General features: G+C 35.3%; 1 protein-coding gene across 7 annotated transcripts in view; it reads left to right on the top strand.

The window, feature by feature from the left end:
* The window catches only part of ARFIP1 (ADP ribosylation factor interacting protein 1), a 73,363-nt gene that overhangs the window by 22,036 nt on the left and 24,145 nt on the right, over positions 1-27,182 (top strand). For 5 of the 7 annotated variants that reach the window (XM_037497796.2, XM_037497794.2, XM_037497797.2 and 2 more), the window contains 4 exons: positions 11,011-11,119; positions 17,002-17,097; positions 18,652-18,764; positions 24,726-24,947. In XM_037497796.2, the coding sequence (XP_037353693.1) occupies positions 11,011-11,119; positions 17,002-17,097; positions 18,652-18,764; positions 24,726-24,947 (540 nt within the window). Of the gene's footprint in view, positions 1-11,010; positions 11,120-12,823; positions 14,583-17,001; positions 17,098-18,651; positions 18,765-24,725; positions 24,948-27,182 lie in introns of those variants that run through there. The other 2 variants (XM_037497800.2, XM_037497798.2) reach the window with 2 other exon arrangements.

Here is a 27,182-nt window from a genome sequence, read left to right as displayed (position 1 = left end):
TTTTTCTCCTTCCTATGAATATCCATTTGTTATTCATCATTTATTGAAAAAAGTGTTCTTTCTCCACTGGAGGCTTTTGTTAATCAGATGATCATATATATATATATATATATATATGTGTGTGTGTGTGTGTGTGTGTATGTATATATGTATGTATATATGTAAGTTTATTACTGTACTCCCTGTTTTATTATTTGATCTTTTTGCCCTTCTATTAATACCACATTATCTTACTTATGACAGTAATTAAAGTTGGAATAAATATTAGCTTCAACCTTTATTCCTGGTAGTTAATTCCTCCAATTCCATTGTTCTTTAAGGTTACCTTGTACCTATAAACCCATTCATAATTCTTTTGAGTCGCACTGAAAAAATTATTTTTATCCTTCCAAATTTTAACTTTAGAATAAAGAGTTTCATTAAAGTGAGTTTAAAACATAACATCTGTATGAATTCTTTGCCTATGAAGTCAAATCCAGTTAACTTGTTGCTTTGTAAGTTTATTCATTGGTTAATGTCAGATTCTCTTTTTGAAGATTCTCCTGAAATATTATTTCACATTCTATTGAGAGAAGGTAAAGAAGGAAAAAAAATAGATCTTGTCGGGGAGCTGTCCCCTTATTGGATGTGAACTTTACCAGGGAGCAGAGCTCCTTAGAAGCAATTATCCACTTCAACCAGGCCACTCCCACTCTACCTCCCTAAAGAAATTCAGTGCATTGAAACATGTTTCTGTCCCTACCTCCTTTCATGAAAAATAAAAGCAGTATGAGAGTCTCATATATTTAATATCCTTTAATTAAAATAAAAATTGGCTATGTGCTCCTTTTCCCTGTAAGTTAAAACAATTATTCAAGAAACCTCTTCTGTTTTGACTACATTGTGCTCAAGATCTATTAGGCATATATTTGCCAAGTTTTGGCACATTTTCCTTCCTTTATTTTCTTGAGCAATAAAAGGGAAATTGCATTTAAACTCCCAATTCATGTTTCCACTTTAATATGTATATAATTTCATAGGGAAAATAAGTGTTAAAATGTGTTACTTAGAATTTGACATTATTTTCTAGACTAGTAAAGAGATCTCAAATGTAAAACTGAATCATAACCAGAGTTTTCTGAGGTAATTTATAAGTCTAGTTTTATATAAAATTAAGGTATCTGTCAAGTTGTTATAACTTGACTGGCCATTTGGCGTCACTGTGGCACAGGCAGTGAAGCTGTAAATGTTTCTGTTCCTGCTTTTGACTGTCTGCTTAGTTGTTCATTTGATTTCCTTTCTTAGTCTATCCTAGGAGAGTCCTGGTTAGATTCCTACTCAACATTCATATTTATGTAGAAATTATGATGGAAGAACTCATCCTAGAAATCCCCAGCAGCATTTTACATGTTAATATTTTTATTAAGATGAGAGCCAACAGCTATGTGTAGGGTGTGTGGGATGTATAATGATCTTAGTATATTATTGAAGTTTTTAATACTAAAAATACTTATAAGTAAAAATTAATTTGTGTTTTCAAAGATCAATAAAGTTTAATCACTAAAGAATACAAATCACTCTGACTTGCAAGCTACATGTTATTTATAATTTATGCTGTTTTAAGTGCTGGTCAAAGTATTAGATTAGAAACGTGTGATCCTTGCCATGAGTTAAAGAAGCAAATATTATAACACTGCTTGGTTGAAATGCCTTGCAAATTTGTATTGGGCAGATTTAGAAAAATTACCTTAGTACACAGAGCTAAGATGAAACTTTCCTGTGAACCCTTTCTCCAGGAAAATGTACATACACCCAAAACTTACCAAATTTTTAGAGTTTAGGGCCTGGGACCTCCCTGGTGGCGCAAGGGCTTAAGTGTCAGCACTATAAAGCAATCTGTAGCTACTGCAGCACGAGTTCAATCCCCAGCCAGGAAGGTGAACCACATGGCACAGCAGACCTTTCCTGTCTGTTGCTCCCCTCAGCAGTGTATTTTGGTCACTCTGCCTGTTCTGCTCCCCACTCTGTCTCTGGTGAATCCTCTCACCCCCTGCACCTCTGGCCTGTACCCCAGGTCTTGTATGCATAAATAAATGAATCTTTAAACAAAAGAGAGAGAGAGTTTAGGGCCTCCTATATTCTGCCTGTGGATCTTTAGGTTGCCTGGTCTTTGAAACCTCTGTTATACAAGTTTTGAGTTAAATCAAAAATTTTAGTTTGGTACAGTAGGAATCCCTTCAAGAGCCCCAAAATTCATTATTTTGCAACTGAGGGAAAGGGCCCTTGAATTTGCAATGGAATCACCATATTAACTAGCTGTGCCAAAAGCTTGTGTGATTTTACTCTTGAGTGAGAGTAAAACACTCAGGGCTTTAAGGAAATGTTTGGTGAATGAATGAATAGGTGTTAGAGCCAGCACTAGAAACAAGGTTTCTAGACTTTCGTGGAACATCAGGAAAGAGATAGGTGCTATTTGACTTGTTAAATTTTATTTGTTTGTTTCTAATTTCTTAGTGTGCTTCTTTGTGGTGGTGATTATAGTTTATATATATTCAGTCTCTATTGTTTTAAGCTTTAATGCTTTTGTTGAGGTAAGTGGTTTCTCCATTCCTCTATACTTACCAGTCCGGATAGCATACTCTAGCCATCTGGACAAGATTTGGGGAGGACACATATCTTCTCCTCACCTTAATGTTCTTATTTATCTGCTTTTTCCAAGGTATTGGAATCACCTTTGGGGCAGAGACAGAGTGTGCACACAGTACAGTTTATGATTTATTGTAGTTGCTCAATGGTGGGATGAATTCCAGTATAAGGACTTCAAGTTTAATGTTTTTGACTTCAGCCATTCTACCCTGAAGTTTGAATAGGGTATGATGACAGTTTGTCTTCATACCATTTAGTGATACAATAGAACATGCAGTTTTTGTATTACTCACATGTAAAAGCTTAGTAGCTCAGTCATTAGCAACATGGGTGTAGTGCAAGTTTTTCCAAGGATTAGTTTTTACCAAATGTATCTCTTGGACCCTTTTAGAGTATGACAAATGTTTCACAAGGTATGTCGAAGTATTTAGCCCATGCAAATCTAGATTTATTTTAATGTTTACTTTTTAAGTATAGAATATATTATTAGTGCTATTACCACAAATTAAGTTCTAAAAATATTTTATATATACATCTATTAAATTAACTGAAATTTGTGCATAAATATATTATTTTTAATAAAAGGCTGAAGCCTTTTCTAAATTAATCTGTAGATTGTGCCTTTACTTACAAGTAAAAACTATCATAAATAATTTTTTTTGATTTCTAGGGGTAATAGCTTTGAATATAGTTACAAAAAAATATATCCACAGTGAGAATCTTTGAGTGTATTCAGCATTTTGTTGATGCAAGTTGGTATGTGATTTTATTCTTACTAAACTTCAGTATTACTTAGAATCTAGACCAAGGTGGTTGAGAGGTGTGTGGCCAAGAGGACAACCGGTAAACCACTAACAGGTAGTGATACAATAAGATGTTGTAAAGTATTTGTTACCAAGGAGAGAGGGAGAGGAGGGGAGACTGGGAGAGAGAGAGAGAGAGAGAGAGAGAGAGAGAGAGAGAGAATGTGTGTGTGTGTGTGTGTGTGTATTAAAATGGAGAAAATAGCTAAGTCAGGAGGTTTGCTGTCTTGATCAGGTGGAAAACAGATATAGGTGGAGATTATAATCATAAAGTGAATTATTAGACTTAAGACAACAGATGTGTTGCTTCCTGAGGGATCACAAGGTCTAAAGACTGACCATGGAGTTCAGGTTGCCTAAGTGGAACAGGTGTTGTACTGTGTTAGTCTACTGTATCTTTTATCTGCCCCCATACTTTTTTTGGTCCCTTGTCCAACTACAAATTACCATGTCTGAATCAAAACTACCAGCTTTAGGCGTCCTACAAGTATTTTGAGCTAATAGCCTATGGGGAAAGAGAATATAGACAAACTGATTTTAATGCCATGTACAAAGTATTATGTTAGGTCATAGGTCAAGTACAACATGTTCTGAGAACTGTTAGGAGGAGTATGGAAATATTTTGAGTATTTGCTGCCCAAGCTGAATCAGAAGGATAAGCTAGTAAAGAAGGATGAAGAATGTTCTTAAAAAGGACAACTATAAAGACCTAAAAAAAGTTCAAGACTATCCACTATTGATGCAATGGAAGTTGAGGGAAGGGGGCAGATGTGAGAGAAATGAGGCAAAAGAGGTACTGCAAGAGGTTCAAACCATGTTGAGGAATTTGAACTTTACTTAAAAGCAGTGAAGGGCCCCTAAATGGCACACGGTGGACATGTCTCAACCAGATTGGCATGTTAAGAAGTTCTTAGCCTACAGTTAGAAGAATGAATGTCAAGGAGGGCAAGATTATTGACAGTTAAAATCAGGGAGTTCACCAAGGGAAGAGGAGAGGGAAGACTTGTCGGCTTGTCCCCTGAATAGAAGCTATAGGGAAAAAATCACAAGCCCTTTTAAGAGGAGGAAAACTGGAAGAATATTCTGTAAGGAAACTAAGGAAGAGAAGAGTTTATGTAATTTATAGAATGCTTGGCAAAATCTTATAGATGGTTGTTATAGTACATGCTTTGAGTATCACTCCTTTATTCAAGATTTCTCTGATTTGCCCTAATTAGAAGAGAAAGAGTAATTAATCTCTAATTGTGTTGTTTCTATACTGTAGTGTTGTACATCTTATAAGGGTGTATGTTTTAAAACAAATTTACTGAGTGTTTTTTGTTTTCTATGTGTTGGTTTTGCACTAACTATAGTTCAAAGGCAGATTATCACACTAAATTGTAAATTCTAAAATTACATTTTAACTCATTCTTAACCTGCGAAATGGAGGTAATGTTATTTTGGCTGAAAATGAGCACCATTTTTCCAGTTTTCTGGAAACTGTTACTTACAAGTATAATTCTTTTCTTTAAAAAAGACTTAAAATATACATGAAACTTTTGTCAAAAGTATTTTGTTTTTGCTTAATTGTTTGGAAATTTATTTTAAAACTATTAAAGATTCTAGCATTATCCTAATAGTTGAGTAGAAAGTTAACTTCAAATTTATCCCATTTTATTGTGCCTTTGTTAGATACAACTTTGCAAAATCTTAAACTTTTAGTTGCATGTCAGCAACATAAAAATGCAAATTAGGAATTTTATATACTTGATTATAAATGGAGTCATTGTCTCTCAAATATATTCTGGACGCTATAGAAATAAATGTACTACAGATCTTTATAAAGTTATTAAGCCAGGCGCAGCCTTATTACTGAGACACTTTAAAAATGTGAGGGTTATTTAAAAGCACATTTAAATTTATGTGAGCTATGAGGCTAAATTATATGACTTACAGAATGTGTGATTTACAATAAACAGTCAACAAGCTCATAAAATACAGTTATCTCATAAGTCATGCATTCCTCTCACATAGTCTATATCATTTTGTGTTCCACTTAGCTGCCAGACCACTGCCAAAATGATAGGTCTGTTCAGAATCTGAAAGCACCCATTTGTACCACTTTTAGTGAGGCTCCTTCTGTTAGTAACAGTTTAGATATAGAAAGACCTTACTGCTTTTCAGATTGTGTGGCAGTTTTACATAAAGGATATGACTTTTTTCTGGAAGAACTTTTGTTTGTTGAGTAAAGGACCCTAAAGTTCCCAATGGCAGGCTATTCATCTTGTTTTTAACAAGATGTCATATACTCAGAGGACTAGAAGTCTCTTCTAGACTACACTGCATGACAAAATGGAGGGTGTGCCTTGAAAATTTAGGTAATCAGGGCCTCCCTGGTGGCGCAAGGGGTTAAGCACCGCACTATGAAGCAATCCGCAGCCTCTGCAGCATGAGTTTGATCCCTGGCCCGCCAGGGAGAAACCCACATGGCAAGGTAGACCTCTCCTGTCTCGCCTGCTGCTCCCCTCAGCAGTATATTTCGGTCAATCTGCCTGTTCTGCTCCCCACTCTTATTTCTGATGGAGCCTGTCACACACCCCCCTCACATCTCTGGCCTGTACCCCAGCTCTTGTATGCATAAATAAATAAATCTTTAAAAAAAAAAAGAAAATTTAGGTAATCAGATATCCATCATAACTACTATTTAACCTGTTAGTGACTCCTCTCTTTCTCTCTTTTCAAACATTACTACTATAAGTCCCTTTTTTTTTTTTTTTTGTGGGACCCTTGCCAGTGGCTGCAGAGGCTGCAGGCAACCTCGCAACCCAGCACTCAACTGTTGAGCCACCAGGGGAGGCCCAAGTCCCTTTTTTTTGAATTTCCACAATATTCTGTGGTGATCAAATGAATAAAGTGCTTTCAGATAAGTTCCAAAAAGACACCAAATACAAAACACAACTTGTATTGCTATTTGTATGCTGTTTGAGTATAATTTTTTGTACCTTATATTTTGAGAGGTGTCTTTGGTACTTTTTCTCTTAGGGAAAGCTGAAAATCTTTGAAGACTTAGAGCAAGGCAACATCCAAGGAAACAATTCTGAAATTAGTTGACCTTAATGACTAAGCTTGTAAAGTTTAAGAAATATCTTGGTAGCTTGACAGTACTTTATTTTGTAAGTAATATGTCTAGAAAAGCTTGTCTGGTTTTAATGTAACTATGAATAAAAGGATTGATAATGTTTAAAACTAGAAACCATTGATTTAGATATTACAGAATAAACTCAGGGGCCTCCCTGGTGGCACAGGGGTTAAGACACAACCTATGAAGCTGTCCGCAGCTTCTGCAGCATGAGTTCAATCCCTGGCTGGCCAGGTAGCAACCCGTTGCGCAGCAGAACTCTCCTGACTTGTCCACTGCTCCCCTCAGCAGTGTATTTCGCTCAATCAAATAAAAAAAATTAAAAATTAACTGAAAGGGGTAAAAAATCATTAAGTAAAATAAACAGACTCAGATTTGATTTAAAAATAGTAAGTAAATAAAACTCAGTATACAGAATGATTTTTGTTTCAAGCACTCTTCAAAATAATACACAAATGAAAAGGATATTGTCCTGTGACAAGAGGTTTTAAGTGATATTAGGAAATAAGTGAAATGGAATGAAGACTATTCCTCTATTTTGTACTAATAGGAAACTATTGGTAGGAAATTACAAGTTAGAACATATTTGTGTTGATATGTTTAAACTTTAGTAGATTATGAAATAATGATTTTTAAAAGGTATTTCTTTAAATCGTTCAGAAAACATACTAAAATGAATTCTGTTACATATTGTTACCACTTCTGTTTAATTTAGTATTAAAGTAGACTGTTTTGGTGAAAAATCAGACAACAGAAAATAAAAGGAATACCAATTGAAAAAGAGGAAGTGAAACTGTCGTTGTTGGCAGACAATGTGATATTATATGTCAAAAACACTAAAAACTCCACCAAAAAGCTATTAGGAACAATAAAACATGGGGGAAAAAAATTGGCAGTACATTTCATGACATCAGTGATAAAAATGTTTTTGGAGATAGAGGCAGATTATAAAATCAACATACAAAAATCCATTGTATTTTTACATACAAACAATGAATGAGAAGAAAAAGAAATTAAGAAAATAAAAATTCCATTTACAATTGATCAAAAAGAATGGAATACCTAAGAATTAATCTAACCAAGAAAGATGAAGGACTTAAACAATGAAAAGTATAAGACTTTGCTAAACTGTACAGATCATGACACAGGCGATAGACAATCTATGCTCGTGGATGGGGAAGATCAATATAGTCAGAATTACTACTCTACCCAAAATTAGTACTTAATACTGTATTCATCAAAAATACCGTCAGTGATCATCAAAGAAATTGAACAAAAATGTTGAAATTTATATGCAGCCATAAAAGGCCTCAATTACCTAAAGCAGTCATGACAGAAAAGGAAAAGGAGAGAAATGGAGGCATCGCGTTACCTGATATTAAGCTGTACTATAAAGCAACAGTATTTAAAGCAATAATGGAATAAGGGATGGTGGTGGGGAAAAGTTTAATTTACTATCCTTCTCTTCCACACCCCTCATATTAGTCTAAAATGGGCAGACACTTATCTCTTTCCTGTCCTGCAGTATGTATAGTGTCCAGAGCAATGGCTGTCATGAAGTTGGTGCTCATTAAATGTTTGTTCAATGAATAAATAAATTCTTTGTGTTCTAGAACTCAGGCAGTACTTTTGCCCTTCCTCTTGGTTCTCATGGACATAGATCCTGCACTGAATTCCTCTTATACTTTAACACCAACTTCAACTTTTATGTTAATGTTTGCATATCTTGTCTCTCCAGTGAGGCTCGGACTGTACCTTATCTTGGCTCAGAAAGTCTAACATATAGTAAGAGTAAGCAAATGCTCATAAAATTAATTTAAAAGTAAACCAATGGCAGCTTCTTAATCTATATTAATCTATATATATTGTTGAGTCATAAGTCCTTTAGTGCATTCAACAAATTTATTCAATACATACTTGCTGAATATGTACTACAACTCAGTTACTATTTAAGGATATAACAATAAACAAAGTAGGCAATATCCCTGCTCTCATGAAAATATAGCATAGTGAGGAGAGACAAAAATAAGCAAATATACACATTATTTCATAACTGCCATGAGAACAATAAAACAGGGTAAGCAGAGTAGGGAGTTCTGGTGTAGAGGTTGTAGGGATTGCTACTTCATACAGTGTTGGCTTCAAACTTGTGTGGCTGAAGGAGCAAGTTCTGTGGATTTCTGGTAGGAGAGCATTCCAGGAAGAAGGAATAAAAGTTCAAAGGCCCTGAAACAGATGTAGTTTTATTGTTTTTGAAGAAACTGCATGAAAAAAAAAAAAAAAGAAAAGAAACTATGGCTGTAATACTGAGGCCAGTAGATGAATCAAAGTATAAAATTCCTTAAGAATATTAAATAGTCTGAATTTGACTTCGAGCCACTGGAGGGTTTTGTATAGGGGATAACTGGTTGACGTGTAGAATTAGAGGTGTGTGTCATGGATTGAAGTACTGATGCCAGTTGGGGCGGGTCTTGGAATAATCCAGGTGATGCTGGCCTAGACCATGGTGGTACTGGAGGAGGACAAGGGATGATAATTAATTTGATCCTGGATGTACTTTTTAAAAAAAAAAAAATTATACAAGAGCTGGGGTACAGGTCAGAGGCGTGGGAGGATGAGAGGATTCAGCACAGAAAGAGCAGGGAGCACAACAGGCAGACAGACTGAAAGCTCTGCTGAGAGGAGCAGCGGGCTAGAAAGGAGAGGTCTGCTGCGCCATGTGGCTATCTCCCAGCTGTCCAGGAATCGAACCTATGCTGCAGAGGCTGCGGACAGCTTCACAGCGCTGCGCTCAACCCGCTGTGCCATCGGGGAGGCCCGATCCTGGATGTATTTTGAGGATAGATCTGATAGGATCTGCTTTTGGTTTAGATGTGGGTATGAGAGAAAAAGAAGAGTCAAATTTTTAGGTAATATTTTGGTGGTAGTGATGCCATTAACTGAAAGCAGAGAAAATATGGTGGCATTATTTTGTTTTGTCTATTGCGGGATGAAGATTTCTTGTATAATCAATTCCTGTTGGACATACTAAGTTTGAGGTGCCTGACAATATCTGAGTGTGACAGTCAAAATTGAGCATTGTCAATGTATAAATAATTTTTAAGACTTGAATAAGATCACCCAAGAAATGAGTACAGAAGAGAAAATCCTCTGACCGAACCCTTGGGGACTCCAGGATTTGGAGGAGATATCAGCAGAAGAGACAGTGAAACACATCAGCTGGCATAAGAAGAAAGCCAAGAGTGTTCTGAGGCTAGGAGTTGAAAGTGTAACAAGAATTACCATTTATGTCTGTTAAGTTTTTTTTTTTGAGAGAGGGAGAAATTTTTTTTTTTTTTTTTTTTTAAAGATTTATTTATTTATTTATTTATACAAGCACTGGGTACAGTCAGAGAAGCGCGGGAGGGTGAGAGAATTCACCAGAGTGGGGAACAGAACAGACTGACTGACAAAATACGCTGCTGAGGGGAGCAGTGCGCATGTCAGGAGAGGTCTGCGCACCAAGTGGGACCCTTGCTGGTGGCCGGGGATCCAATCGGTGCTGCAGAGGCTGCGGGCAGCTTCGTAACCCAGCTCTCAACTGCTGTGCCACCGGGGGAGGCCCTATGTCTGTTAAGTTTTGACTTTGCAAATTGGAGAACTCAAACTGTTGTCAGTTTTGGAAATACAGTTATGCATTATATGTGGTAGGTGGAGTATTAAGAATGGAATTAAAGATATCTTTACTGTATCATGAACTCGGCATTATTATGAAAAGCCAACAAAATCCATTTATAGACACTACTTATGAAAATTGGGTAATACCTCATATGCAAGCCAAGGGAAAGAAACTGTTCATTAGAAATCTGTTTCTTGGCTTTCTTTTTTAACTATAATACTCAGTGTTTGGTATTTACCACGGTTAAGTCTCAATTACCAGCTAATTTGCAGTTAGGTTCACTAATATCATGTTTAGCATAAGTCTAAATAAATATTAAGAATTTCTTTTACCTCACCCTAATTGAAGTCAGAGAATCCCTCTTAAACTAGCTAACTTCAAAATCAAAGGAAAATTAATATTGCAAATGAATGATTTTATTTGTGCTGACCAGGCTTATCATGAATATATTTTCTGAGTTTTTTAATAGACGTGGTTTTTTGTCATCTTAATTTTGTTTTTTAAAATGATTTTCCAGGTGTATCAATAGAATTCGAAAATAGAATTTCTTAATATCTGCCTCCAGTTTTGCTCTAGAATAATGAATGTATTTTGTATTTGATATATACTGGACCTTTTACTAGCAAATATTGCTGAGTTTGCTGTTGATAATATAACATTACAGAATGTTTTGACAGTATAGGGAATACTACATAATAGAGAAAAAATAGTTTGGGATGTGATTAAAAGGACACAATTATGCTGAACTGTTACATGGTATGAGTTTTTTTTACAGAAACTTTCTCTTTTACTTAAATGTCACTTAGGATTTGAAGCGTTCATTACCAGCTGGACTTGGTCTCTCTGAAACCCAAATTACATCTCATGGTTTTGACAGTACCAAAGAGGGGGTTATTGAAGGAGGAGCATTTCAAGGTAAGAGCCCATATGTTTTTAAAGATGGCTCGTGTAAAGTAAAAATGCTACCTTTATTAATGAAGCATAAAAATTAAGCCCCTTATCCTGTGAGAAAACACTATTATAAATTTAATCCTTTTTCTCTTCAATTTAAATAATTTGCAAATTATTTAAGTCTTCGTTACATAAATAGATCAATAAGCAAAATTTCACTAGTTATTATTTAATAATTGACTTTAAAATACTGAAGTAAAAACTAAAAAATATACATTAAAATGCAGGTTTAGATTATTTTAGTTTGTAACCACAAAACCTATGGCTGTAAGTCAAAATTGATAGTATAAGTATACATTTCAAAAAAATTTGGAAAAGAAAACTTTTCCTACTAATTGTGGTAAACAGGACGGAGGCTTAATAGCCCACTCTCAGATTTGCTAAGAGGACTCTCAGGACTTAGTATATAGTCATATTCCCAGCTATAATTTATTACAGCAAAAGTATGCCATGCACAGTTTAGCAAAGACAAAGGATACTTGAGGCAAAATGGGGGGTTCTCAACATAAACTTCCAAGAGCTTTTTCCCAGGGCAGTAACAAAGGGCATGTTTAATAATTCCCCCCCCACCCCACCCCGCCTCCCCCAGAAGGTAAGCAGCTTGGTGTAAAATGGTTTAGGCAGGGGACTCCCTGGTGGCGCAAGGGGTTAAGCATCACCACTATCAAGCTATCTGCAGCTACTGCAGCACGAGTTGGATGGGGCTAGCCAGGGTGGTGACCTACATGGAGCAGCAGACCTCTCCTATCTTGCCCGCTGCTCCCCTCAGTGTAGATACGACTGTTCTGCTCCCCACTCTGCCTGGTGAATCCTCTCACCCCCCACACCTCTGGCCTGTACCCCAGGTCTTGTATGCATAAATAAGTAGATCTTTTTAAAAAAATAGATTAGGCATAGTAAAACAAGAGTCAATTTTATAAGCTGCTCTTTTTAAGAATAAGTAGTGAGTCCTGTTATGTTCAATTTTGTATATAACATGTATAATGTACATGTCTAAAGTTTTTTTCATTTTCACATTAGTTAACAAAAGTAGAGCTATGTAGACATTTGGGTGTAAAAGGGGCTGGTTTTTAACAACTGTAGTTAAAGTAGTAGCTATAGTTGATATTCCAGGAAGTGTATTACTTTTAATACTGCATTATTTTGCAAAATGAAAAAAATATTTCCATGCCTTTGCAGTCCTTAGCCCGCTTGCAGATAATTGTGTTTTGTATTTTTATTGCACCAAAGGTCAATACTTGATTCAACAACAACTTATATTTTGAAATATATTCTTTACTAAATGGGTCCTGGAAACAGGCATTTAGGATAATCCAGATTAACATCCTCTACTCTAGGCTGTAAAATGGACTGTCTAGTGACATCATTTATCTCCCTTTTATTCTGATGTTCAGAAAAACAAAGCTCTAGAAAGCAAGTATAAGTATAATTTTGCTAGTATAAGTATAATTTAGTATAAGTGTCAGTATCTCAGTAGTCATTGTGTAGCATTGTGACAGTCTTATCTAGGGAATAATTTTGAATTTGAAAGGGTTGACTCAGTGCCAAAAGAGTGCTTGAGGATAGAACTTTGTGAAATGTGACAGCATTTTCACTCATTACCAGTTTCCAAATTTAAACATCAACATGTAATAAAAGATACTCTTTTAAGATATTTTAAGTTTAGTTTGGTTTGACATTTGGTTTAGTCTTAAGTGAAATAGTATTATACAATAACTGATCATTATAAGCTGCCGTGCATGAGCTTGAAGATGCTGCTGTATCACACTTGCTTATAGATACAGCCTAATTCTTCAAATTGGAATGAAAACTTGTCTCATGATAATGGCAGTAATTTATGTCTCTGAACTATTACTTTTGTTATTCAAGTAACATTGGTTTCTAACATTATGTAAGTTTCAGATGCACAACATTGTATTTTGACATCTGTTGTATATATTACCTTTTGATCCCCACTGAAAGTCTGGTTTCCATTCACACCAGGCGCTTACCCTGTTACCTTTTCTGCCCTCCTCCCTATAGCTGTGATTACCAGAGCGGAAGGGGGCAAACTGACTTTAAAACATTTTTTTAATGCCAACTGCATTGTTGATCTGTATATTAAAAAGATAATCATTCTGCCCTACTCAGATTATTTATGCATTTATTGGTAAGTTACAGGTATTTTAAGTGCTCTTGTTTTAAGACGTCTTCTCTAGATCAGTTGGAAAGAACCTGAGAAAAAAATTTTAAAACTTAGGAAATAAGTCTTATAAAAGATTCTGAAGGAGTTTGGGCTTTATTAGCTCTCTGGAAGAATTCTAAGATAACTGAATAGTGACTCTTTTACTTGAACAGTTACTTCAAGGAGAGTATTAATCATTTACTCCCATCTCTGGAGTAAATTTAGAAAAAATTACATTTAAATTTAGCCTCACAACAACAAATACTGGAATCTGCCTAACATATATGTTGCCAAATTAGTAGTGGAAATCATGAATAAATCATAATTCATAAGAGTCAAGTGTACTTGGTACATGACCTGTTGTAACGGGTTTCTGTCATTGTATTCATATATTCATATTCCTAGATTTCTGTGGTTGAGATGAAGCAGAACTCATTCTCTAAATATAGTCAGTTAGCACAGATCCTAGGTTTTTAAGAACTATTTTTATTTTATTTGGTATTAGTGAGTGATTTCTGTATTTAATTTAGTATGAGTGGTTTAAAGGTTAGAATGTTAAAGATATAGACAAGTGATAATTACCCTTGAAGGTAAAGCCAAAAAATTGAATTACCTAGTGAGCTCAATACTGCTTCATTTGCTACTTTAGTCTGTTGTTACATACATTATGCACATCTCATGTTGTGTCATGGCATTATTTCTTATGCAAGATTAATAAACAGTAATAACCAGAACAACAGGGCTGTGTTCCTAGGATTATCAAGAAAGGGAACTGCAGTAGTTGTCTCTTGTTGAATACTTCTTTATAATAGAAACACTTGTGCCTTGGATGGTAGAGATAGACAAGTCTTTGTTTAAAATGATGAGTAGACTATATAAGCTATTAAAATGCATTGCAACTCAACAAGTAACTTATGAATTAGTGTTTTCTATATTGAATTTCATATTGGAGATATTATGGTATAAATTCAGAATATGGACATATTATGGAGAGTCTCTAATAAGCTGTTTTAATCTCACTGGGCCTCATTCCATGATTTAATGTTAGACTTGTTAATTTCCAGCTTCCCTTCCAGTGTTAAATTTTGTGGTCAAAATATTTAAAGAGACAAGACTCTGTCACTTCGAAAGGTAGTACCAGCCTATTTAGATCTTATGCATGTTTGGATTTTAAAATGAGATATACTCCAAACTAAGGTTTTCATATCAATAGAACTGGCTGCATCAGAACTATGTCTGGGACAAGCCCAATTTTTACTAATTGTAAGTAAATAAAATTAATGTTGATTCTATACTATTAAATGTTTTTAATTATAGTTTGATATATTATGTATTATTAGAGGAGTGGGGAAGAGTGTAACTGAGTCTTGCAGTTATTAAAATATTCTCAACCAAATATGGAAGGACCAATACTTTTTTTCAATTTTTTCTTAACTATCACTCCCCTGGATATGCACAGCCTTTAGAATTTCAAATTAAAAAAGCAATTGAGGGCCTCCCCGGTGGCGCAGTGGTTGAGCGCTGGGTTGCGATGCTGGCTGTGGCCTCTGCGGCGCCGGTTCGATCCCCAGCTGCTCCCCGGCCACCAGAGGAGGGTCCCACATGGCGCGCAGACCTCTCCTGCCGCCCGCTGCTCCCCTCAGCAGTGTACTTCGGTCCTTCTGCCTGCTCTGCTTCCCGCTCTGGCTCTGGTGAATTCTCTCACCCTCCCGCGCTTCTGACTGTACCCAGTGCTTGTATAAATAAATCTTTAAAAAAAAAAAAAAAAAAAAAGCAATTGAAACTGTACAGTTTTCTTTGTTTTGATGCTGGACATTAGCAAAGTGTTGAGTGGTCACTTTCTTACTTTGTAGATAACTAAGACTAAGAGATGTTAAGTAATTTGCCAGGGTGTTCCTATTATGATGTGACAAATGGAACTGAATTTCAAATCCAGAGTTAGAATTTAAGACTCAGTTGTGTTTCATTTAAAAACTATTCTTTCCTTTGCTTCTCAAACTTAGTTTTTATTTGGGGATCTTCTGAGTGGCTTTTGAAAAATGATAGATGCCTAATGTACAGCATGGTGACTGAATTTAATAATAAGGTACTGAGTGCTTGAAATTTGTGATAATTGATTTATGATTTTGCTAAGAAAATAGATCTCGAATGTTCTTTTTTTTTTAAATTTTTTTTTTTTAAGATTTATTTATTCTTATACAAGAGCTGGGGTACAGGCCAGAGGCGTGGGAGGGTGAGAGGATTCACTAGAGACAGAGTGGGGAGCAGAACAGGCAGACGACTGAAATACACTGCTGAGGGGAGCAGCGGGTGAAACAGGAGAGGTCTGCCATGCCACGTGAGTTTCTCCCTGGCTTGCTGGGAATCGAACCCGCGCTGCAGTCTGCGGACAGCTTCACGGCACTGCGCTCAACCTGCTGCGCCACCGGGGAGGCCCCATCTCAAATGTTCTAACCACACACACAAAGGTGACTGAGTGATGGGTATGTTAGCTTGGTTGTGGTGATCATTTCATAGTGTGTACATGTAGCAAAACATTATGTACACCTTAAATATATATGGTTGGTTTGTTTTTTTTTTAAAGATTTCTTTATTTACACAAGCACTGGGTCCAGTCAGAAGCGTGGGAGGGTGAGAGAATTCATCAGAGCAAGAGCCGGGAGCAGAACAGGCAGAAGGACCGAGGTACACTGCTGAGGGGAGCAGCGGACGCGGCAGGAGAGGTCTGCATGCCATGTGGGACCCTCTCCCGGTGGCCGCACTGCAGAGGCTGCACTGTAGCCTCACTGCAGAGGCTGCGGGCAGCTTCGCAGCCCAGCGCTCAACTGCTGCGCCACCAGGGAGGCCCAGTAAATATATGGTTTTTATTTGTTAGAGAAAGACAGAATTATAACAGCTTAAATTGTTAAAAAAAGAAAAAAAACTACAGATTCCTGTCTCTCTGATGATCAGTAGATCTTGTAGATTGTTCCAGATACATTTACAGCTCCAGAAGTGATTGTCATGCTCAATCAGAATAACACTTTGTATCAGTGCTTCTGAAACTTCAGGATATAGGCGGATCAGCCAAAGTTCTAGTGAAAATGCAGGTTTTGGCTCAGTGTGTTTGCGACAGGGCCTGAGATTTTGCATTTCTAATGAGCTCCCAGGTGGCATAACTGATGTCTGAGAATAGCAGTGATACATACCTTGTGATATTCCATTTATGATTTGGGGCTGCGGTTCCTGAGGAGACTATGGATTCATTCACATTTCTATAATACATGCCTTAGGGTTTTTACTTGAAGAGCTTTCCTTTGTAAGCATAGCAAGTTATGAAATATTTAAGCTTTAAATCATTCAACTCTGAGACTTTAATCACAGTCTATTAATTGATTTGGTAATAACAGCGTCCAGGTAAACTCCTCTTTAGCTGTGGTCTTGCCAAGTTTCTTTTTTACAGTTACGTGTTTTGTTTGCTTTTAATAGTTTAATGAAAACCCAACCTGGTTGCATCCACCTTTTATTAGTAATTTCCTACAAAAAAGCAAATATTTTAATTCCAATTTTAAATCCTAGTTTTTTGAATAATTTAAAGGAAATGTCAGCAAATCTTTATTTATTTTAGCAAATCTATATTTAAAACATACAATATGTGAAGGAAGAAAAAAGGATTTCACAGTTAAATATTTACCCTTTTCAGGTTCCCCAGCACCACCATTGCCATCTGTTATGTCTCCTAGCAGGGTTGCAGCTAGCCGACTGGCTCAACAAGGAAGTGATTTAATTGTTCCTGCAGGTATTCACTGCACTGGTTGGATAAAGCCCTTCTTGCTACTACTGAAGCTAAACTAATTCACTCAGTTTCATAATCGCTTGCCTTATATTCTTAGGTGTGTGTTTCTGGCTTTTTTGGTGGCTGCTTTTTTTTTTTTTTTTTTTTTTTTTTTTTTTTTTTTTAACAATAAGAGAAATAATCTTTCTAGCCATGCCTGTTTTTCTGGCTTTTCAGAGTTATTAGGCTTTATCTTAAACCTGTAATTTAATTCACAAAGGTTAAAAAACATTGTAAAATTTCAGACATTTTAAAGCATCCTCTCTTTGCTCTGAAAAAAGGCAAGTTCCCTTATTTCATCCTAAACTCTCAGCTTTGCTGCTCTCCCCTCTGTCTTCAGTTAAACAAAAATGGAGCCTTGAGTAACTTAGGTGGTTCATTATTTGGAATGGGCCACTTGGAAAAGGTTGTGTCTTTCTATTTTCAGTCTCACCTAATAAGTAGTTTGCAGATTGCAACAAAATATTATTGACCATTTGCAATGGTCAATGCAAGCTACTTGGGAAAAATCAATTTCTGTGCATTGAATTTCTCTACACCTAAATATTGCTCACTTAAATATAATGGCAGGAAAATAATTGAATTCCAAATATCTTTTTATATGAAATATACTTTGTATTTTGTTTCTATGAAAATTTTGTAAATAGTTAAGTGTGTTTGATTTTTGTACACCATTCTCAATCTTAGATTGTGTGAACTATGATAAAGGTTGGTCTGGTTATAAAAGTAAGTGAGAGAAGATTTTTTTTCCTGAGCCTAGCTTTAAAAACTGTTTTAAAACCCTTTCTCTTTTCTCCTTACCAGTTCTTGTATGCATAAATAATCTTTTTAAAAAATAAATTATAAAGTTTTTACCCTAACTCACTAGTATATAAATACTTTTATGAAAAACACTGTACTGTAGGAACCATATAGCTTTTATGTTATAATTTCATGGTTGTTGGAGCAATATGTTGTCGGGACTTTGAACTGCCTTTATTAATTATGGATTTAGGGGGTCCCTTTAGAAGAAAGGGTATAGGTCTTATTTTAACCCAGCCCTTCATACTGGTGGTAGCATTTTTAATGACTATTGAAATTTGAATTATAGCGCTAAATCCCACAAAATAATAGTTAGTATGCTGTTGTTACTCTATGCCTTGTAGCACAGTGATAGAAGACCACTGAGGGTGCCAGATTTTTACTGGCAGTATTTTTAGGATCATTAGGTTATAAGATTAGTTGTGGAAATTTTTTTCTCTTGAAGTAAATAACATATAGAAAAGAAAGCAGAATTCAGCATCTTTTTCTTTAAGACCAAAGGAGACAAACCACAGGGCATTGTGTCTAATTGACAGAAATAATTTTTATTAACAAATTATCCTCAGTAATCCCAGGAAGCTGTAGTCCTTCACTTTTTGGAACGTTCTTAGTTTTGAAATGCATAAGTTGTTCAATTTGAAGAACATCCAGTTTTGTTTTCTTTCCCTACTTGTCTTGATCTGGTTTGTGTTTTTAACTTTTGTTATGATCACGCAGGTGGCCAGAAAACACAGACAAAAAGTGGACCAGTTATTCTAGCAGATGAAATTAAAAATCCTGCAATGGAAAAGTTAGAACTTGTTAGAAAATGGAGTCTAAACACCTACAAGGTTTGTAATTTACATTTCCACCCTAACTGGCTCTAACAGTTTTCATTCTTATGTTATTCAAATTATTATATTGTAATTATATGAATATATAGGAGAGAATGATGCCATCTAAACAAAATAGAAATAAAAAATGAAGTATTTTGTTTTATTGTAGCTTAAATGTAGTTGAAACAGTAGCAAGAGTGTAAGAAAACTATAAAATGCATTTTAATTGATAGAGAACACTCAGTTGAACTATTGATATATTTCCTTGAAATAAATGCTGTAGAATGGCTATCGATATTTTGTACCCCCTCCCTCTTTTTGACATTTTTATAGCAACTAAATGTCAGAAAATGTCTGATCTTCCTGTAATAACTAAGCATTAACTATATAGACAGCACCAGATTGCAAATGTTGGATTTCAAAAGTTTATTAACATTTTTAAGCACATTGCTTCAGAGTAATTGGTATTTATTTTTCTTATGCCCTCTGTAAAACAAATAAATTAATCTCTGTTTGATGCATTTTGCAAATAGCTCAAGCCCCAAATCCATTTAGTACCTTTAAATCCTAAGAACGACATGACAGAATTTGTGGAATAGTTAAATGGATAAAAGCCCTAGCAGCTCAGGTTGGAGTATTCCTCATTTTGCTTGGGTCTCGTGGTTTGTTAATTAGGAGCTGTCACATTTTTATATAGTGCATGTATGTCTTTCGTATGTTTTCTCAAAAATAATACAGAAGTGGATTTATTCTTTTGGTTAGTACTTTATAAATATTTGGAATCCACTACAAAAATACAGGTTTTCTTAAGATGGTAAAAGTGCCCTGAAACATTCTCACTAGCTTTTCAGAAATTTAGCTTGTGTAAGTGTAGTGTCTGAGAAATGCTGATGTTGTCATCAGAATGTGATCCTGCCCAAACCATTCTCTTCAGGATATTCTGTTTCATCATTGCACTCTGGATAAGGGTTCTTTCATTCCATGTATTGTTCTTTCCTTTGGATTCCCTCCTATCACTGCAGTTTACACAAATATTCAAATTTCTAATCTACCTTCTCACTGATTCCACATATCCAGCCAGTTATTAAATGGATTCTGCTTCTTTAATACTCTGCCTTTATGCCTTTTCTCTGGCCCAGCCTTCATAGCCACTTTATATTTATTTCTCTCACACGGTAGTGTAATAGCTTTTTAACAAACTCTCTTGCACTATGCATTCTGCTCTGCCTAATGTGGTCACTCTTGTTTAAAATCCTTTATTCACTTCCCATATAAATGGTGTGAATCTGACCTCATCATTCCAACTGTTCTTTTCCACCTCTGGAGCCAGTGATCCATACCAAAATACCCAGACAGTTCCTAAATAAACCTTGCTTCCTCTCACCTTTGTAACTTTGTTCATGAGGCTCTGCTTGTCTAAACTGGGATTCCCCTTCATGTTTCCTGTCATTTCACTTGCTTATCTTTCGTTACCATTCACTTGCTTATCTTTCATTTGTTTATTATTTATTCAGCTATGTCTTTGTTCATTTATTCATGAAATTTGCTTCTCACTAATATTCTATATGTTTACATTTTGAACCTAACTAATATAGATCTTAATTCTAAACCAAATCCTAGCAATTACATTTAAACTTCTCTCAATGTGAGCCTTCCTCTCATGTTGTTTAGTTCACATTTTCCATGTTTCTTATATTTTTTACCCTATATTTGTATTTTCTGATCTACTCCTTTTCTTTTGTTTCTCATCTCTAAATAATCTCAGTTGAATTTTTAAGACTTCATGTTTATCCTCATATTAACATCACATTTTTGAAAAGTATATCACATATTTTCTTAATATGTATAACACATTTTTTTTTTTTTTTTTTTTTTTGGTGGGACCCTCGCCGTTGGCCGGGGATCAAACTGGCGCGTGGGCAGCCTCGCAACCCAGCGCTCAACCGCTGCACCACCAGGGGAGGCCCAACACATATTTCTTAATATATATTACGCATATTTCTTAAAGTGTGTGTTAATGAACATGACTGGACTCTGAAGTGTTGTTTGTACACATGGCCCAATAATATGTGAAGGATCTGTCTTTCTTCCCAGAGTAATCTCTTTGCTTTAACTGATACTTTTTTCATCAGAGCTTAAATTGGATAATTCAGTCTAAGTCAAAAGAAAAAAAAGTTCTAACCTACATGATTTTATGGGGTTTGTAACCTAATGTATCTGGGATGACCTAGGTCTCAAATAAAAGAAGCTCAGAGTTATTGACAGTATTGGGTCTACATAACTCTTTATGGTAGCTTTTTGACCTTTTCAGTCCAGATTGTAAGCTAACCATGGATATTCATCATCATCTGTGTAATCCAAGTTTTATTTCTGATATTGTTACTTAGGACTGGTGCTTGTTATCCTTTCAGCTGTTGCGTAGCTTAATTCTGGCTATGACTGATTCTCTCTATAGATGTCGGAATCCAAAAATTGTTCATTTTCTTATTTATCTTATCTGTGGAAATAGTTATAATGAGCTCTGGTTTATCTCCTTTTTATGTTTGTTTTTGTATTTTCTTTTTGTAGAATTGAAGTACATTCATACTTTTTTTTGTATTGATTTATTTTAGGAATAAATTTGGTTTCAGTCTTCAGGACTGTTTGGCATCTTTCCAAAAGCTTTTTAAATGCTTTAAAAAAAAAAATACTTGAGAATTTGCAATCAGTATTCACTCCCTTATCATGTTAATCTGTGTTGTCTTTGAGCCAGTATCATTTAAACATCCATTCCTGTTTTTCTTGTCATATTACCTTACTCATTTACTGGTTGACCTATTTCCCCAGTTCAGTTTTTAATATTTCTTTTTATATTTCTTGCCTATCCTTCACACTTCATAATTCTTTTAATCTCTGTCATTTGTTTCTTTTAACTTTTCCTTGTATTTAAATGTCTATTTTTTGGTATCACAGAAAAAGTTCTTGGCGGTAAACACTCAGAGTATACAGCAACTATCATCATATAAATTCATGAACTTGTATGGTGGTGATTCATGGTGTTTCATACATTATCATTTTATTTCATCTACCTCCCCCAAAATGAGGATTACATAGAACAATAATTTACTTTTGCTACTTCCTTTAACTTTGCTCCATTTGTCCTGTGATCTTTAAAATGAATTCTTAATTCTTAACTGTGGAAAATTGAATAAGACCAGCAGCTTCTTGTAAATTGTCTGCATTCTCAGGGACTTTGAAAAAGGTAGAGAACTGAGATTCTTAATTCTCTTGTATTTTAAACTTCCTTTATAATATATACCAATTTCCTGTTTTGCATGTTAATTTCAGTATATACTAGGAAGCAGTTTAAATTAAAATCTGCTCTTCAGTGATTATGTGAGAAAGTTGCTCTAATGAATGGGGAAACGATTGGTAACTTGTTTTTTGCACTACTGCTTTATCTGCAAAGCTGCACATAGGCTAATCTGTAGTGCTCTTACTCCCAGATTACTTTTGTTTTTCCTTAAGAATGTTGTCTGTACTGGAATATAAACTCTAAAATTAGTTTCAAACTTGTTTTAAGTGTACAGATTAATCTTAATATACCTTATAATAAATATCACCTTACTCTTACTACTGCCGTAGCTTCCTGGAAAGAAAAATCTTTCCTCATTAACCTTCACTCCTACTGTCTAACCTTTATTTCTGTGTGGGGGGGGACGGGGTGGGGGGGAATGGCCACTCAGATAGCAGTAACCATTTCTTTCATGTTGCCCAGTCTCCCGAACAACTTCAGTCAATTCTGACTTCTTGAATTTCCACAGTCTGTTATATTGGGTTCCTGTGGGAAAAATAGGAAAATACTGGTGAAAAAGGGAAAATACAGGTGAAAAGTTGGAATGAGCTTATCGTCTTACCATTTCAGATATTTTTGCTGATATTTTTCTCATTAAAATCATGACACCTAGAATTTAAACTTTTCTTTTGATAGAATTTTTATCTTCTAGGAGTGTTTATATTTTCCACAGTAATATTTTATTACCCTTCTGTGAGTTTGATCTCTTACCTTTCCTATCCTTTTCTAAGAATTTCTTAAAAATAAAAAGAATGCCTTTAATAAAATTATTTAGTCTTAAAGATTCTTGATTAATGAGAATAGAGAACATAACAGTGTATTTCTTTCAACTTACAGAAAACTATATGAATAGCATGTAATATATTAAGAGGTTAAATACAGATTTATGTGTATTGACTCAGAAGCATCACAAGATAAGAAAATGTTGGAAAAGAAATGTTTATGATATTGAGTAGCTCATGTTTGTTTGTTTTTATTAATTTTTAATTATTAATGATTAATTTTTAATTATTAATGATTAATTTTTATTATTAATGATTGATAATTTTATTAATTATGTAAATAATGGTTTTACTCTTTGTTAACATTTTGACAAAGAATTTCTCCCTTCAAGTATGGCCATTGTAGCTCTCCCACCACCAAAGTACCCATAGTCCTCCTAACTATCCGTTGTGTCCCTCTTCCCCCCAGTTGTCATCCATCCCTTATGTTTAATTTAAAAATACTATTTGTGATTATATATTTAAGGGAGGGTTTAGACTACCCATCAAACTACATATAGTAGTCTTGTAACATTTAGTGAAATTAAAAGAAAGAAGAGGAAATTAAACTTTTATTTCATGTACTATTTTAAATGTCACACCAAATTTTAATTATGTGACCAAACTTTGAGAGAATAATTAAAATAGCAAATTTTCAAATTTTGAAAATGGCATTTACTACTTTCAACGAATAAAATGATGAGAAGTCTGTTAGTGCCCTGTATGGGTAGCTTAAAAAATGTATTGTTGGGTGATGAAGTTGCTTATAGTTTTTTGTTTCTAACAAATATTATTAAGAAAGTTTACATCTGTGGGGCCTCCCTGGTGGCGCAAAGGGTTAAACACAGCACTATGAAGCAATCTGCAGCCTCTGCAGCACGAGTTCGATCCCCAGGGGGCCAGGGAGATACCCAAGTGGCACAGCAGACTTCTCCTGGCTCACCTGCTGCTCCCCTCAGCAGTGTATTTCATTCAGTCCACCTGTTATGTTCCCCACTCTGTCTCTGGTGAATCCTCTCACCACCACCTCCTCCCTCCCCCCACGCACCTCTGGCCCGTACCCCAGCTCTTGTATGCATAAATAAATAAATCTTTTTTTAAAAAAAGAAAGTTTACATCTATGTACTTTGAAGTTAGGTACTTAAAAAAAAATTTAAGTGCCTGTATGCTTGTTTCTGGGACAGAATAGAATAACAATAGTATATCTACCTGGGCAAAAGTAAAAGAAGACTTCAAGTATCTTTAGCCAAACAATCTCAGTCTCTCAATCTCATATTGTTTCTCTCTCTCTCTCTCTCTCCCCCCTCTCCTTTCCCCTCTCTCCCCTACCCCTTCCCCTCCCTGATTTCCCTTCACTTTATCTCTCTCATCCCCTTTCCAGCCCCTCTTCTTTCTTCTTTTTCCTTTCTTCCTTCTCTTCATTCATCTACTTACACACATACACACAGTTATTTCAGGGGAAGATAGAGGGATACAGCATTTGAAACTATTAAGAGAGTAGTAGAATTTTGGTGTTCTTATAATTCCTATATTAATAGTGTAGTATTATTTTTAATCAATGCCAAGTATACCTCTCTTGTTTTAAATAATCTGTCCAAGTGCAGTAAGCTTGAAAATGATAATGGAAAGAGCTCATCTGCAGTACATAAATTGGGTAGATAAGCACTAAAGCTTCCCCTGATTAGGGATAGTTACTAGACATACCTGGTAAGTTTGTTTGTGAGTCCAGATGAACTTCTAAGGAGACTGACAGTTCTTAATGTGGTAGACTTATTTGTTTGAAGCCAAAACATATATACCACATGCTCCAGCATTTGTACTTTAGAATCCTGTTTTATTTTTTTCTTCCTAAACAAAATGCAACTTTCTTTCCACTTTCAGTGTACTCGACAAATTATCTCTGAGAAGCTAGGCCGTGGCTCAAGAACCGTGGACCTTGAACTTGAAGCTCAGATTGATATATTAAGAGATAACAAAAAAAAATATGAGAATATTCTAAGACTGGCTCAGACATTGTCAACCCAGCTTTTCCAGATGGTGCATACCCAAAGGCAACTTGGAGATGCCTTCGCTGACCTGAGTTTGAAGTCACTAGAACTCCATGTAAGATTATTTTAAATAACTATTGTGAAGTGAGGGGGAGGAGGCTGGTGACAGAAGTATCTAAGAGGTTATTTATTACAGTTCTGATTGCTAAACTCCTAAGAAATTGAAATTTTGAGGTGTTTTTTTTGAAGATACAAGAGTTTTTGAGAAGGCCGAAGTAATGGTCAGTATAGAGACAATGTCAGCTGGAGGTTTCAGGAGAAGGCAGTTGGTTAAAGGAAAGGAAAAGGAGTTAGTAATCTGTCTGAGCCTAGAGAGAATTGTGGCTATGTACAGTTGGGCATGAGTAAAAAGTAAAATGTAAAATATCTCACCTAGTCTCTTCCATGCCTTGAACAAACTGTATTCGTGATGATACCTTTACTGAAATTATTAATATAAATAATGAATTTTACAATGAAATTATTTTTCTGTGTGTGTTTCTGTGAACATACAGGAAAGGATTTCTAAAAGTTTTTGTAAGATATTTTAAGTGACTCTGTTTATGTCTTTTTTTCTCACCTGGCTTTAAAAGGTGCAGAAATTACTTGCCTACAGACCTCAAACTTGAGTTTGATAATTTTAAGCATTGACTAGCTTCAATAATATCTAGAATTCTTGGACAAAGGGAGTTTATCTCGAGATGGTGGTATGTTATAAGAATGAAAAATAGTGAGATTTGCTTTTTACTGAGTCATTAGACAAATAGAGAAACTATTCTAATATTTGGGAAGATAAGTAATCATAACAATTGCAATTATTGAGTGTCCATAATCTCAGCACAATGGACTTGAGTACTGTATATCCATTGTGTAATTCATCTAACAATACTGCCAGCTCAGTGTTATCCTTGTTTCATCAGTGAAGATGGCGAGGCCAAGAGAGATTAGGTTATTTTAACAGATCACAACACAGAAGTAGAACTGGAATGTGCGTCGATGGCTATGTTTCCCTATGATCTCTTGCTCTCTAAGTGAAATTAAAGGGTCTGTGACCTGGAGAAAACTCCTCACAGAATGGAAAAGAAATGCCGGTGTGTAGGGCATGGGGAGATGTTGCATCTTGTCGTCAGTGCCACGCTTGGTATCCCCTGCGAGTTACAGTCGTTAACACCACTGAGGACTTTTATCATGTGCCAGATACCTGAGTGGTTCGTGTCTATATTAACTCATCTAATGCCCCATCTTAGCCAGGAGGTACTTTTTTTTAATAATCTTTTTTTCTATATGTGAAATCTTTTGTTTTTAATATAGAACTAAGAGATTAATCATCAGTATTCAAGTCCATTGGGCCTCATTTTCATTTTTGAGTCTCTTGTGTGAGCATTTCTAACTTTTTGTTAAGGATTAATATTTCATGACTTTGAGTCTTTCTTAGAGAATATTTACTTATTTTTATAATAGAATAAAACTTACTGTTTTATTTTTACCTTAGTGGTCTTTCCTCTATCTTAAAACATTTTGTTGTTTTGTCATCTTAGGAATTATGTCACCATTACTTATTTAGTTATCTCTAACAGTGTTAAAAATGACTATGATAAAAAGAAAAGAAAAGAATGATGGTATTGTCTTAGAAGGATGATGCAATAGCAAAGGGAATATTTTTTGTTTGTTGCAAAACAAACCTGTAGAAACCATTTCTGTAGTCTTTTTTTTTTTTAATATTCATGCAACATAATTGAGAATTTAGAATTTTTCATTTTCTGCCCATAATGGCAAAGAGAAGACAATACTAGAGGAAGACATTTCATAGTTACTAGACAAATCAGAACAGAACTGCAGAGACACAGCTCTGTAAAGTCTTAAGTTGGCAAAACTGATAATAATATCAGATAATACTCTCAGGCTATGAGTCCTCAGATGATATCATAGATGAATTTTCTTAAATTCAAGACTCAGTGAATAGCCATGTATTTTTCAGAATAGAAAGAAAATGGCATTTTATGGGTCAGGATTCTCTAGAGAAACAGAACCAACAGGATGTGTAGATACATAAACATTGATTTTAAGAAATTAGCCCACTTAGTTGTGTAGCATCAGTACATCCAAAACCTCAGGCGGGCCAGACAGAGATCAGGCCCCACGGAGAATTGCATTTTGAGCCCTTCTTGCTCAGGGAGGTCAGTCTTTGTTTTATTAAGACCTACAGCTGATTGGATGAGGCCCACCCACATTGTGGAGAATAAGCATGTTGAAGTCAATTTTTAAACATCTGCAATATTTATCTGCAAAATTTAATCACATCAGCAAAATC

This window comes from Talpa occidentalis, unplaced genomic scaffold, assembly GCF_014898055.3.
Source record: "Talpa occidentalis isolate TD23 unplaced genomic scaffold, MPIMG_talOcc4v2.1 talOcc4.8, whole genome shotgun sequence".
Classification (NCBI taxonomy): Eukaryota; Metazoa; Chordata; class Mammalia; order Eulipotyphla; family Talpidae; genus Talpa; species Talpa occidentalis.
The sequence above is the reverse complement of the archived record's forward strand: the minus strand, read 5'-3'. Positions and strand labels throughout refer to the sequence as shown.